This window comes from Pseudorca crassidens, chromosome 2 (genome assembly GCF_039906515.1).
Source record: "Pseudorca crassidens isolate mPseCra1 chromosome 2, mPseCra1.hap1, whole genome shotgun sequence".
Lineage (NCBI taxonomy): Eukaryota > Metazoa > Chordata > Mammalia > Artiodactyla > Delphinidae > Pseudorca > Pseudorca crassidens.
In genome coordinates, this window is record NC_090297.1 from 180404896 (window position 1) to 180419578 (window position 14683).

General features: G+C 45.5%; 1 protein-coding gene across 2 annotated transcripts in view; it reads left to right on the forward strand.

Moving 5' to 3' along the window:
- The window catches only part of F13B (coagulation factor XIII B chain), a 41059-nt gene that overhangs the window by 3506 nt on the left and 22870 nt on the right, over positions 1-14683 (forward strand). Inside the window, exons 1-3 of one of the 2 annotated variants that reach the window (XM_067729810.1) lie at positions 3952-4340; positions 5724-5924; positions 14289-14474. In XM_067729810.1, coding sequence (XP_067585911.1) covers positions 5804-5924; positions 14289-14474 — 307 coding nt within the window. In that variant the 5' untranslated portion in view covers positions 3952-4340; positions 5724-5803. Of the gene's footprint in view, positions 1-3951; positions 4341-5723; positions 5925-14288; positions 14475-14683 lie in introns of those variants that run through there. The other variant, XM_067729809.1, reaches the window with a different exon arrangement.

The window sequence follows — 14683 nt, forward strand, 5'->3', positions numbered from 1 at the left end:
TTCATATAATCAGATTCATGAACTTTTGCCTATAGTTTCTGCTAGTTCTAAAGAGTCTTCTTTGTAAATCCCTGGTGGTATGGGTATGGAAAATTGTGAGAATTCTCAGGGGACGGGACCTCCCCTGCGCATGTTTTTATCTGCTCCTTCCTTCCATCAGACTCTGGAAAGTTTCTTTTACTCATAATTCCTTGCCCACTTCCCTCAGCCCTGGGAGGGCACTGCTATTATTTTATGTCTCAGGGTAGCAAGAGGGTTGACTGTCGTCCCCAAGGCATTGAAGGAAAAATAATCCCATCCGCCCGGGTCTTCTACACACCTGCCACTTCCTCCCAACACAAACCCTAGGGGCTGCTCAATAACTGCTTTCTTTTAAGTGTATTTATGATTTTAAAGTCTCCAACGTAAGGACAGATTTTTAAAAATAAATGTTTTCTTTGGAGTATAATGTATGCAGAAAAATGCAAAAAATCATAGGATGCCCCTCTATAAATGTTTACTAAATTTTACTGCACCCGGATCAACAAATAGAACATTGATCGGCACTCAGAAGCCTCCTAAATGTCCCTTTTTTTTTGTGGTACACGGGCCTCTCACTGTTGTGGCCTCTCCCATTGCGGAGCACAGGCTCCGGACGCGCAGGCTCAGCGGCCATGGCTCACGGGCCCAGCTGCTCCGCGGCATGTGGGATCTTCCCGGACTGGGGCACGAACCCGTGTCCCCTGCCTCGGCAGGCGGACTCTCAACCACTGCGCCACCAGGGGAGCCCCCTAAATGTCCCTTTTTAAAGGACTAAACCTCAGGTAACCATCCTGACTTCTCTGACCATGGTTTATCTGGCACGAGGGTGACGTGCCAGAGGTGGGTGGAAGAGGCTTCCAAAGGGATGCTCTCCAGAGCCATCCTGGAACAGGAGCCAGTGCTGCCAAGCTCCAACTCCCCAGAGACAAAGGAGGAGCCTTCACCCACCCCCTGAGCTTGAACACATCCCCAGAAAAAGCACAGGAGCCCCAGTAGAGCTGTGGGACTGGCCTGGGCCACCAGCTTCCCTGTGGCACCCTCTTCTCCATCCTTCTCTCCCCCGTGGCACCTTCCTCTCCATCCTCCTCTCCCCCGTGGCACCTTCCTCTCCATCCTCCTCTCCCCCGTGGCACCTTCCTCTCCATCCTCCTCTCCCCTGTGGCACCTTCCTCTCCATCCTCCTCTCCCCCGTGGCACCCTCCTCCCATCCTCCTCTCCCCCGTGGCACCCTCCTCCCATCCTCCTCTCCCCCGTGGCACCTTCCTCTCCATCCTCCTCTCCCCCGTGGCACCCTCCTCCCATCCTCCTCTCCCCGTGGCACCTTCCTCTCCATCCTCCTCTCCCCCGTGGCACCTTCCTCCCATCCTCCTCTTCCCCGTGGCACCTTCCTCTCCATCCTCCTCTCCCCCGTGGCACCCTCCTCCCATCCTCTTCCCCGTGGCACCCTCCTCCCATCCTCCTCTCCCCGTGGCACCTTCCTCTCCATCCTCCTCTCCCCCGTGGCACCTTCCTCCCATCCTCCTCTCCCCCGTGGCACCTTCCTCCCATCCTCCTCTTCCCCGTGGCACCTTCCTCTCCATCCTCTCCCCCGTGGCACCCTCCTCCCATCCTCCTCTTCCCCGTGGCACCCTCCTCCCATCCTCCTCTCCCCCGTGGCACCTTCCTCCCATCCTCCTCTTCCCCGTGGCACCTTCCTCTCCATCCTCCTCTCCCCCGTGGCACCCTCCTCCCATCCTCCTCTTCCCCGTGGCACCCTCCTCCCATCCTCCTCTCCCCCGTGGCACCCTCCTCCCATCCTCCTCTCCCCCGTGGCACCCTCCTCCCATCCTCCTCTCCCCCGTGGCACCTTCCTCTCCTCCTCCTCTCCCCTGTGGCACCCTCCTCCCATCCTCTTCCCTGTGGCACCTTCCTCTCCATCTTCTCCCCCGTGGCACCCTCCTCCCATCCTCCTCTCCCCCGTGGCACCCTCCTCCCATCCTCCTCTTCCCCGTGGCACCCTCCTCTCCATCCTCCTCTCCCCCGTGGCACCTTCCTCTCCATCCTCCTCTCCCCTGTGGCACCCTCCTCCCATCCTCCTCTCCCCCGTGGCACCCTCCTCCCCTCCTCCTCTCCCCCGTGGCACCCTCCTCCCATCCTCCTCTCCCCCGTGGCACCCTCCTCCCATCCTCTCTGCCATGGCACCTTCCTCTCCGTCCTCCTCTCCCCCGTGGCACCCTCCTCCCATCCTCCTCTCCCCCGTGGCACCCTCCTCCCATTGTCCTCTCCCCCGTGGCACTCTCCTCCCATCCTCACCACAGGGAAGCAGGAGAGGACCATCTGCAGAGGTTGAAAGCTGCCAATCATGCGGCAACAGCATTGCCGAAGATGAGAGCCAGGGCCTGGGCCTCCCAACATGCATCTCCGGAGGTGGCACTCTCCCCTGAACGACTGACATGGTCCCAGACTGTAGAGTTCTTTGGGTTTGGCCTCAGTTCTGGTCCTTGCCTCAGGTCCAAGGAGGGCATGTGAAGCCCAGGCTGTTGCCAGCCCCACCCTCTCCAGAAGCCATCCAAAGGTAAATAACGTTAGTTATTTGGTGGGAGGCTTGGTGAAGGGGCGTGAGAACTGCTGAGGCAGAGGATCAAGCAGAGGCTGGTGGATGGGGGTGAACTGCCCCCAGCCCAGCCATAGACCCTGGGACAGAACCACACATCAAAGCGACAAGCACCCAAAAGAAGAATCTGGGGGGACCCTCTTATATCCAGGGGGCCTCCTGCCTTCCCACCACAAAAAGAAAAAGTCCTTCAGACATCGGAACTGCTCCTGCGGCTGAGGGCCGTCATCTTTGGCTCTTTCCCTCTGACCTCTGCCACTTGCTCCCAAAGCCTGACTCTCCCCTTGTGGGAGCGAGGGCTGGAGACGAAAGAACAGGGAGGCCCTGCGGTGTAGACCGTTTCTCACTCTGCGAGCACCCATCCTTCCTGGCCCAGGACTGCTTCTCCCATCACGGCCCCCTGGGCTGTCCAGACGGGAGGCCCTGGGATCAGGAGCAAGGGACCAACCTCGGAGGCTGCCTCCAGGCCTCCCTCTCCGGGTCTCACAGCGGGGTGTGTGCACCTTGTCTGACGGCTCCCGGCGAGGCCGGCTCTGGGTGAAGCCCAGTCCTGGTGGGAGAGGTTCCTTTCCCTGCACGGATGCCCTCGGCTGCCTGGCTTGACCTCCTGCACGATGAGCCAGGGACCCGGGTGCGCAGCCTGGCCTCCTCGCCTCGCGCGCTGTGTCTTTGGAAGCTCCGGGCAGGCTCTTCTCCTCACGGTCACACTGCTCTCTGGACCCCAAGACTGTCCTCTGGCCTTTCTCAGGTTGGCAGGTGGCCTGAGAAACCGAGTTACCATTCAAGCTCTGCAAACTGATGGAGATGCAGACGGCCCCCACCTGTGGCCGCTGGTGGAGCCGAGGCAAGAGCGGTGCAGTCCGCCCAGCACTGCCGGAGGACCCACCCGGCCTCGTGCGAAGAAGGGATGCTCAGGGCACCTGGGTGCTCACCAAGCAGGAGCGCAGCACGACCATCCAGGCACTGGCTCTCCTGAATGTCCACGAGTCAACCTTCCGCCCCCACACACCTGGCACCGCCGACGGGTCTCAGGTCCTCCACGTGCTCCGTCCCCGCGGCATCTCACCCACGGCAGCTGGGTGGTGGCGCCTTTCAGAAGACGGGAAGGCAGGTGGGAGGAGGTGGTGCCTGTGATGATAGTGGCCTCTGCTCTGGGAAGGCGCCTCTGGCCTGCGTGTCCGAGCTTGATGCCACCAGGATCTCTGAGCCTAGGGGTAGTGGCCTGGGTCAGGACCCACGGACGCCAGGCTGCCATTGGCTACAACCACCGCTTTGGGTAAAGGTCTGTGTTTCATCAGTGCCTGTTGGGATTGAGGGCAGAACGCCTGGGCCTGATTTTTCTCGGCCATCTCTGCTGAGTTCCTGGTTGACCCTCGCCCCTCACCCTGATGGTCGGAGGTCTGATGGGACAGGAGGCGGACGCTGGGCTCATCCTCTGAGCTGCCACCACACGATACTCTTGAGAAGATAAAGCGCCAACCACCCTAGGACCTCAAGTCTGGGTGTAGGGTCGCTTGATGTGTCTGCAACAGCACCTCCCACCATGCAGTCTGAGAACCTGAGAACAACCATCCATCCCTCACATTCTGCCACTGGCACCGATCCCTGCCTTCAACCTTTTGTTGCAGTGGGGCCAGTTCTTCACTTCCCATTTTACTACATTTCTCCTGGCTCTCTCTGCCTGACAGCCGTGGCAGCTTCCAGAACGGACTGGTCCTCCTGAGGGGTAAGAACCCAGCTGGCACCTGATGGAGGGGTTCCAGGCAAGTGTACCCACAGGCAGCCTGCATATCTGATGAGAGATGGGCATTGGACCTGGAGCAGGTCCATGACTGAGCTCTCCAGTGAGGTGACAAGGGCCCAGGCGGAGTGGCTGGGGGCTTGGTTGAATGAGTGGGGGAGGGGCTCCTTCTTCCAGGAGTGGCACAAGTGGGGAAGGTGGGAGGTGGTGAGGTTGGCAGAAAGAAAAAGGAGGGGACTCAGTAGGAAATTAGGTGGCACGGCGGAGACAATCATAGGTCTGTGAGGTTCACCATGAGCATCAACACTCATGTTGCTGTGTAATATCCCTTGTGTGGATAGTCAGGCGTGTGTTTGTCTTTTCTGCTGTCAGTGGGCACTTGGTTGCTTCCAGTTGGTACCACATGCAGAGACTTGCCAGGAACACTCTCTTACACATGTGGCTGCACAGAGATGTGCTTTCAACGTGGTTTGTACACATTCTGTCGTACTGTTTTCTCAGGAGAGGTCGTACCTGTTTACACTCTTACTTGCAGTGGTCTTGAGCTCCCTTTTCTCCATGTCCGCCCCAACCACTGGGGTAGTCAGTCTCTTCCAGGTCAGTCATTCCTCTGGATGTATGGTTCTATCTCACAGTGATTTAAATTTGCCTTTCCCTGGTGACTGATGAAGCTGAGTCCTCTTTGCTAGACCTCTCACCGTTTAATGTAAGGTTCTCACTCAAGTCTTTTATTTTTTCAGTTGGTTGTCTGTCTTTTTCTTAAAAAACAAAACAAGACAAAAGCCATTCATATGAAAACTTGTAACTGCGTATCTTAAGGAGAACCTCATCTAATCTAGAACTTTCCCATCCAATAATACAGTGGCCAGTAATCGCATGTGGCTTTTGAAATGAGACTAGTCCATATTGGGGTGTGCCATGAGTGTAGATACACACTGGAGTTCAGACTTAGTAGGAAAAAAATAATATGCTTTTAGTATATTGGGTTAAATAAAATCTGTTATTAAAATTAACTTCAACTGTTCCTTTTATTAATGTGCCTGCTAGAAATTTAAATATACATATATGGCTTGTGTTCCTATTAGAACGTACTGTTTGACAAAGTTAGGAAAGGCTTCTCTGAGGAACTGGCCTGCCCAGATTTGTTCTGACTCTTGGGTGTTGTGGTTGCTAGCAGATTACTTCCTGATTGAAAAGGATTGGCAAAAAATACCCTAAAATGTTAAGTAATAAAAATAAGTACTGGGTACTTATGGGTACAAAGTGTCTGCAAACACTTTGAATTTAAAAACCTATTGTCACTTCATCACAAATTGTATGGTTTTAAATATATTTTTCAGTGTTCAGCTTGATATTTTCTCATTTCAGAGAAACCCTGTGGTCTTCCAAGTGTGGAAAATGGAAGGATTGCCCAATATTACTATACTTTTGAAAGTTATTACTTTCCAATGAGCATAAACCAAAATCTGTCATTTTCGTGCTTGGCTGGTTATACAACTGAAACTGGGAAACAAGAGGCCCAGACCACGTGTACGGCAGCAGGATGGTCCCCAGAACCACGGTGCTTCAGTAAGTCAGTGGTGGGGTCAACATCACGTGATAACACGGAAATAAATGAGCTTGTAAAACTAGCATCCCCTAAGATATGGCAGGTGTCTAAACCTTTTGGTAGATAAGAACAAAATTGCTGGCCAACTGTCTTTTTTACAAAATGAAAGCATATACTGTAATTCTGTAAATCACGTCTTTCATTAAAATGTTATCTTCTTTGTGTGTTTGTAATATTACCCTGTGAAGAGAATACTGATAGTTATTGAAATTGTTATTATCACATTGCAAAGAAGAGAGGCACCACTGCATGAACACAACCTGAAGGGGCTAGTGCGCCACAGCTGGCTGGGAGGGATTCTGGGAAAAGGTCTGGAGCTGCCGAAGAGGCAAGAGACCTCCAAGAAGCCTGTGTGTGAGCACAGGTCACAATCCACACCTCCTCTCCCGGGAGCCTGTGCAGCCCGCCACCGCCGGGTCCCAGGATCCAGGGACAACTTCCCCGGGAGAACGCACGGCGCGCCTCAGGCTGCTGCAACGTCACGCTGGCCTCTGCCACCGCAGGCTCGCCCCACACTCCATGCCCCTCCCACCCCCCGGCCTGAGTGAGCCAGAGCCCCCGAATCAGCGGCTTCTTTAACCCCATCCTGTCTGAGCGAACAAAAGACGCCCTCAGGCGACCTACACGCAGAGGCGGGGCCAATTCCAAAGCTGAACCCCAGGAACTGTGCGAACAAATAAGAGAAAGGGAAATCTCTCCCAGCAGCCTCAGGAGCAGCGGATTAAATCTCCACAATCAACTTGATGTACCCTGCATCTGTGGAATACCTGAATATACAACGAATCATCCCAAATTGAGGAGGTGGACTTTGGGAGCAATGATATGTATATATATTTTTTCCCTTTTTTCTCTTTTTCTGACTGGGTATGTCATGCTTCTGTGTGAGATGTTCTCTGTATAGTTTTGCTTTTACCATTTGTCCTAGGGTTCTGTCTGTCCTTTTTTTGTTTGTTTGTTTGTTTGTTTTTTAGTATAGTTTTTAGCGCTTGTTACCATTGGTGGATTTGTTTTTTGCATTGGTTGCTCTCTTCTTTCTTTCTTTTTTTATTACTTTTAAGTAACTTTTTTAAATAATTATTTTTTATTTTAATAACTATTTTATTTTATCTTCTTTCGTTCTTTCTTTCTTTCTTTCTTTCTTTCTTTCTTTCTTTCTTTATTTTCTCCCTTTTATTCTGAGCTGTGTGGATGACAGGCTATTGGTGCTCCAGCCAGGCATCAGGGCTGTGCCTCTGAGGTGGGAGAGCCAAGTTCAGGACATTGGACCACCAGAGACCTCCTGGCCTCACATAATATCAATCGGTGAGAGCTCTCACAGAGATCTCCATCTCAATGCTAAGACCCAGCTCCACTCAACGACCAGCAACCTACAGTGCGGGATACCCTATGCCAAACAGCTAGCAAGACAGGAACACAACCCCACCCATTAGCAGAGAGGCTGCCTAAAAGCATAATAAGGTCACAGACACCCCAAACCACACCACCAGACGTGGACCTGCCCACCAGAAAGACAAGATCAAGCCTCACCCACTAGTACACAGGCACTAGTCCCCTCCACCAGGAAGGCTACACAACGCACTGAACCAACCTTACCCACTGGGGACAGACACGAAAAACAACAGGAACTATGAACCAGCAGCCTGCAAAAAGGAGACCCTGAACACAGTAAGTTAAGCAAAATGAGAGGACAAAGAAACACACAGCAGATGAAGGAGCAAGGTAAAAACCCAGCAGACCTAAAAAATTAAGAGGAAGTAGACTGTCTACCTGAAAGAGAATTCAGAATAATGATAGTAAAGATGAACAAAAATCTGGGAAATAGAATGGAGAAAATACAAGAAACGTTTAACAAGGACATAGAAGAACTAAAGAGTAAACAAACAATGAGGAATAACACAGTAAATGAAATTAAAAATTCTCTAGAAGGAATCAATAGCAGAATAACTGAGGCAGAGGAACGGATAAGTGACCTGGAAGATAAAATAGGGGAACTAACTACTGCAGGGCAGAATAAAGAAAAAAGAATGAAAAGAACTGAGGACAGTCTCAGACACCTCTGGGACAACATTAAAGGCACCAACATTCTAATTATAGGGATCCCAAAAGAAGAAGAGAAAAGGAAAGGGACTGAGAAAATATTTGAAGAGATTATAGTTGAAAACTTCCTTAATATGGGAAAGGAAATAGTTAATCAAGTCCAGGAAGCACAGAGAGTCCCATACAAGATAAATGCAAGGAGAACCATGGCAAGACACATATTAATCAAACTGTCAAAAATTAAATACAAAGAAAAAATATTCAAAGCAGCAAGGGAAAAACAACAAATAACATACAAAGGAATCCCCATAAGGTTAACAGCTGATCGTTCAGCAAAAACTCTGTAAGCCAGAAGGGAGTGGCAGGATATATTTAAAGTGATGAAAGGGAAAAACCTACAACCAAGATTACTCTACCCAGCAAGGTTCTCATTCAGAATTGACGGATAAGTTAAAACATTTACAGACAAGCAAAAGCTAAGAGAATTTAGCACAACCAAAAGAGCTTTACAACAAATGCTAAAGGAACTTCTCTAGGCAGGAAACACAAGAGAAGGAAAAGACCTACAATAACAAACCCCAAACAGTTAAGAAAATGGTAATAGGAATATACATATCGATAATTACCTTAAGTGTAAATGGATTAAATGCTCCAAACAAAACATAGAGACTGGATGAATGGATACAAAAACAAGACCCATATATATGCTGTCTACAAGATGCCCACTTCTGACCTAGGGACACATACAGACTGAAAGTGAGGGGATGGAAGAAGATATTCCATGCAAATGGAAATCAAAAGAAAGCTGAAGTAGCAATTCTCATATCACAAAATATAGACCTTAAAACAAAGACTATTACAAGAGAAAAGGAAGGACACTACATAATGATCAAGGGATCAATCAAAGAAGAGGATATAACAATTGTAAATATTTATGCACCCAACATAGGAGCACCTCAATATATAAGGCAAATACTAACAGCCATAAAAAGGGAAATTGACAGTAACACAATCATAGCAGGGGACTTTAACACCCCACTTTCACCAATGGACAGATCATCCAAAATGAAAATAAATAAGGAAACACAAGCTTTAAATGATACATTAAATAAGATGGACTTAATTGGCATTTATAGGACATTCCATCCAAAGACAACAGAATACACTTTCTTCTCAAGTGCTCATGGAACGTTCTCCAGGATAAATCGTATCTTGGGTAACAAATCAAGCCTTGGTAAATTTAAGAAAATTGAAGTCGTATCAAATATCTTTTCCGACCACAATGTTATGAGATTAGATGTCAATTACAGGAAAAAATCTGTAAAAAATACAAACACATGGAGGCTAAACAATACACTATTTAATAACCAAGAGATCACTGAAAATATCAAAGAGGAAATCAAAAATACCTAGAAACAAATGACAATGAAAACACAACGGCCCAAAACCTGTGGGATGCAGCAAAAGCAGTTCTAAGAGGGAAGTTTATAGCAATACAATCCTGCCTTAAGAAACAAGAAACATCTGAAATGTAAAACCTAACCTGACACCTAAAACAATTAGAGAAAGAAGAACAAAAAAAACCCAAAGTTAGCAGAAGGAAAGAAATCATAAAGATCAAATCAGAAATAAATGAAAAAGAAATGAAGGAAACAATAGCAAAGATCAATAAATTTAAAAGCTGGTTCTTTAAGAAGATAAACGAAATTGATAAACCATTAGGCAGACTCATCAAGAGAAAAAGGGAGAAGACTCAAATCAATAGAATTAGAAATGAAAAAGGAGAAGTAACAACTGACACTGCAGAAATACAAAGGATCTTGAGAGATTACTACAAGCAACTATATGCCAATAAAATGGACAACCTGGAATAAATAGACAAATTCTTAGAAATGCACAACCTTCCGAGACTGAACCAGGAAGAAATAGAAACTATAAACAGACCAATCACAAGCAAAGAATTTGAAACTATGATTAAAAATCTTCCAACAAACAAAAGCCCAGGACCAGATGGCTTCACAGGAGAATTCTATCAAGCATTTAGAGAAGAGCTAATACCTACCCTTCTCAAACTTCCAAAATATAGCAGAGGGTGGAAAACTCCCAAGCTCATTCCACACGGCCACCATCACCCTGATACCAAAACCAGACAAAGATGTCACAAAGAAAACTACAGGCCAATATTACTGATGAACATAGATGCAAAAATCCTCAATAAAATACCAACAAACAGAATCCAGCAGCACACTAAAAGGGTCATACACCATGATCAAGGGGGGTTTATCCCAGGAATGCAAGGATTCTTCAGTATACGCAAGCCAATCAACGTGATACACCATATTAACAAATTGAATGAGAAAAACCATATGATCATCTCCATAGATGCAGAGAAAGCTTTTGACAAAATTCAACACCCATTTATGATAAAAAACCCTCCAGAAAGTAGGCATAGAGGGAACTTACCTCAACATAATAAAGGCCATATATGACAAACCCACAGCCAACATCGTCCTTAATGGTGAAAAACTGAAACCATTTCCACTAAGATCAGGAATAAGACAAGGTTGCCCACCCTCACCACTGTTATTCAACATACTTTTGTAGGTTTTAGCCACAGCAATCAGAGAAGAAAAAGAAATAAAAGGAATCCAAATCAGAAAAGAAGAAGTAAAGCTGTCACTGTTTGCAGATGACATGATACTATACATACAGAATCCTAAAGATGCTACCAGAAAACTACTAGAGCTAATCAATCAATTTGGTAAAGTAGCAGGATAGAAAATGAATGCACAGAACTCTCTTGCATTCCTATACACTAAAGATGAAAAACCTGAAAGTGAAATTAAGAAAACACTCCCATTACCATTGCAACAAAAAGAAAGAAATATCTAGGAATAAACCTACGTAAGGAGACAAAAGACCTGTATGCAGAAAATTATATGACACTTGAAAGAAATTAATGATGATACAAATAGATGGAGAGATATACCATGTTCTTGGATTGGAAGAATCAACATTGTGAAAATGACTCTACTACCCAAAGCAATCTACAGATTCAATGCAATCCCTATCAAACTACCACTGGCATTTTTCACAGAACTAGAACAAAATAATTCCACAATTTGTATGGAAACACAAAAGACCCCGAATAGCCAAAGCAGTCTTGAGAAAGAAAAACAGAGCTGGAGCAGTCAGGCTCCCTGACTTCAGACTATACTACAAAGCTACTGTAATCAAAACAGGGTGGTAGTGGCACAAAAACAGAAATATAGATCAGTGGAACAGGATGGAAAGCCCAGAGATAAACCCACGCACATATGGTCACCTTATCTTTGATAAAGGAGGCAAGAATATACAGTGGAGAAAAGACAGCCTCTTCAGTAAGTGGTGCTGGGAAAACTGGACAGCTACATGTAAAAGAATGAAATCACTACAGTCCCTAACACCATACACAAAAATAAACTCAAAATGGATTAAAGACCTAAATGTAAGGCCAGACACTATTAAACTCTTAGAGGAAAATATAGGCAGAACACTCTATGACATAAATCACAGGAAGATTCTTTTTGACTCACCTCCTAGAGAAATGGAATTAAAAACAAAAACAAATGGGACCTAATGAAACTTCAAAGCTTTTGCACAGCAAAGGAAACCATAAAAAAGACAAAAAGACAACCCTCCGAATGGGAGATTTGCAAATGAAGCAACTGACAAAGGATTAATCTCTTAAAATTTGCAAGCAGCTCGTGCAGCTCAATATCAAAAGAACAAACAGCCCAATCCAAAAATGGGCAGAAGAACTAAATAGACATTTCTCCAAAGAAGATGTACAGATTGCCAACAAACACATGAAAGGATGCTCAACATCATTAATCATTAGAGAAATGCAAATCAAAACTATAATGAGATATCATCTCACACCAGTCAGAATGGCCATGATCAATAAATCTACAAACCATAAATGCTGGAGAGGGTGTGGAGAAAAGGGAACCCTCTTGCACTGTTGGTGGGAATGTAAATGGATACAGCCACTATGGAGAACAGTATGGAGGTTCCTTAAAAAACTACACATAGAACTACCATATGACCCAGCAATCCCACTACTGGGCATATACCCTGAGAAAACCATAATTCAAAAGAGTCATGTACCACAATATTCATTGCAGCTCTATTTACAATAGCCAGGACATGGAAACAACCTAAGTGTCCAGCAACAGATGAATGGATAAAGAAGATGTGGCACATATGTAAAATGGAATATTCCTCAGCCATAAAAAGAAATGAAACTGAGTTATTTGTAGTGAGGTGGATGGACCTAGAGTCTGTCATACAGAGTGAAGTAAGTCTGAAAGAGAAAAATAACATATGCTAACACATATATATGGAATCTAAAAGAAAAAAAAAAAGGTCATGAAGAACATAGGGGCAAGACGGGAATAAAGACGCAGACCTACTAGGGAATGGACTTGAGGATACAGGGAGGGGGAAGCGTAAGCTGTGACAAAGTGAGAGAGTGGCATGGACACATATACACTACCAAATGTAAAATAGATAGCTAGTGGGAAGCAGCCGCATAGCACAGGGAGATCAACTCGTGCTCTGTGACCACCTAGAGGGGTGGGATAGGGAGGGTGGGAGGGAGGGAGACGCAAGAGGGAAGAGATTTGGGGATATATGTATGTGTATAACTGATTCACTTTGTTATAAAGCAGAAAGTAATACACCATTGTAAAGCAATTATACTCCAATAAAGATGTTAAAAAAAAAAAGAATGAGGGGCTTTTACAGAGAGTTCTGCAGGAGACCGAAAAATGCTTGACATTGGCCTTAGGAAGCATATATAGGGTTGTTACTCTAGTATTTTATCATTTGAAAGACTCCTTTGTATGACAACTTTTTCTCACATAATATCCATTGAAAAATGTGTTTTTTTGAGTTCAAATTTGTGAAAAGGAAATCTGATCGGCTCATCTCAATATTTCATGTGAGGCTACACTAGAGTCAAACTATCAGCTGGCTTCCATGGAGTCAGGTTACCTCTCTTGATTGACACATTCCCCAGGCTCTGTTTTGCAGAGTAAGGCGCTTTGGTTGAGTCAGTTTCATTCAGAAGAAGTGGGTATGTTGCTTATGGTGGTCGATATGTCCAGTGAATATATCTATTTGGGATAATTATCCACTCCATGACTTGTGGACGGAGCATCAATTTAAGCATTGCACTTCTAGTATTAACATGGACCACAGATTAACTGTAATAAATACATCTCACTCATAACTAGAGCATAAAAGTAAATTAAACATCTTAGATGAGATGATGTGAGAGCAGTGAAGTAGGACCCAGAAAAGGATGTTGCAGGGTTAGCATTGCAGTGTCAGGATTGAGACACCCTCTGTGGCCAGACTGCCGCCTGTGAATACTGCTCCAACACTGAAAAGTGGCTTAAACATTCCGAGCTGGACTTTCTCACCTATAAAATGCAAATCATACAGCTTCGATGAGATCATCTTTATAAAGGGCTCGCCACACAGCAAGTACAACATATATTTAAACTAATATTAACCTTGGACAAGTCTCTTCGCCTTTCTGAATTGGTTTGTTATGAGGGTCCGTTAATGAGGCTTAAAAAATGATTAAACTCCATACAATGCTAAGGTAAATGTACTGTCCAACACATCACAGTTCCAAGTATTTAGTAAAAATTAGCTCTGTGAACTCCAAGGTTTTGAGTAGCCTGTCTGTGACTCAGTCACAGTTTACATGGACTGACTATGGAGTCTTACTGTGCAGGTAGGTGATCAGAGGCTTAAAAAATAAATGAACACAGTTTTCACATTAAATTGTCTGCATGATTCTTTAAGGATGCATAGAGTAGGTATATGTGCTTTAGTTACATCATGTTAAAAATTATCAAATGCAGTGGCCTCAAAAGTATTAGGAAGTAAACCCAAAAGAAATTCTTTCTATTTTCCATTAATGACAATTAGTTAGAAGAAGATCCCTGGATATATTTTCTAACGTAGATGAGGTAGGGGTGGGATGACTGTGAGAACCGAAGTTAGTACATCCAAGAATTTTATTGTCAAATTGAATCAACTTTTAAAGAAATTTGATGCAGAGCAAGCAGGATAGTTCCAAAATTAAATTAAATCAAGGAATTGTGGAGTGAACATTTTTCTTTCTCCTTAAAATTCCAAGAATAATAAACTTTTGCATTGTTAGTTTTACAGCTTAGTAAAGAACAAGCTTAATTTCATCAATTTAGAACAGAAATATTTTTTCCCCACAGAAAAATGCCCTAAGCCTGACCTGAGGAACGGTTACGTCTTTGACACAAAATTATTTTACAAAATTCAAGAGAACATGCGTTATCGTTGTGCATCAGGGTACAAAACCACAACAGGGCAGGATGAAGGAGTGGTTCAATGCCTCCCTGTTGGATGGTCTTCTCAGCCAACCTGTAGGAAGGAACATGGTATGTGTTTAAGAATTATCTCCTAAATCTGAAGGTAAGAGCTTGTGAGTTCAATGCTTTCTTATATGGGTAGGCATTCTTGTTTAAATATAATTGTTATTTTATTATGTCTCTCGATGCAGGAAGTTATTATATTGTTTCCCTCTAATGCTGGGTGTTTCCTTAATCCAAGGATTCCCAACCTCTACCACACACCTACTCCAGCAGTT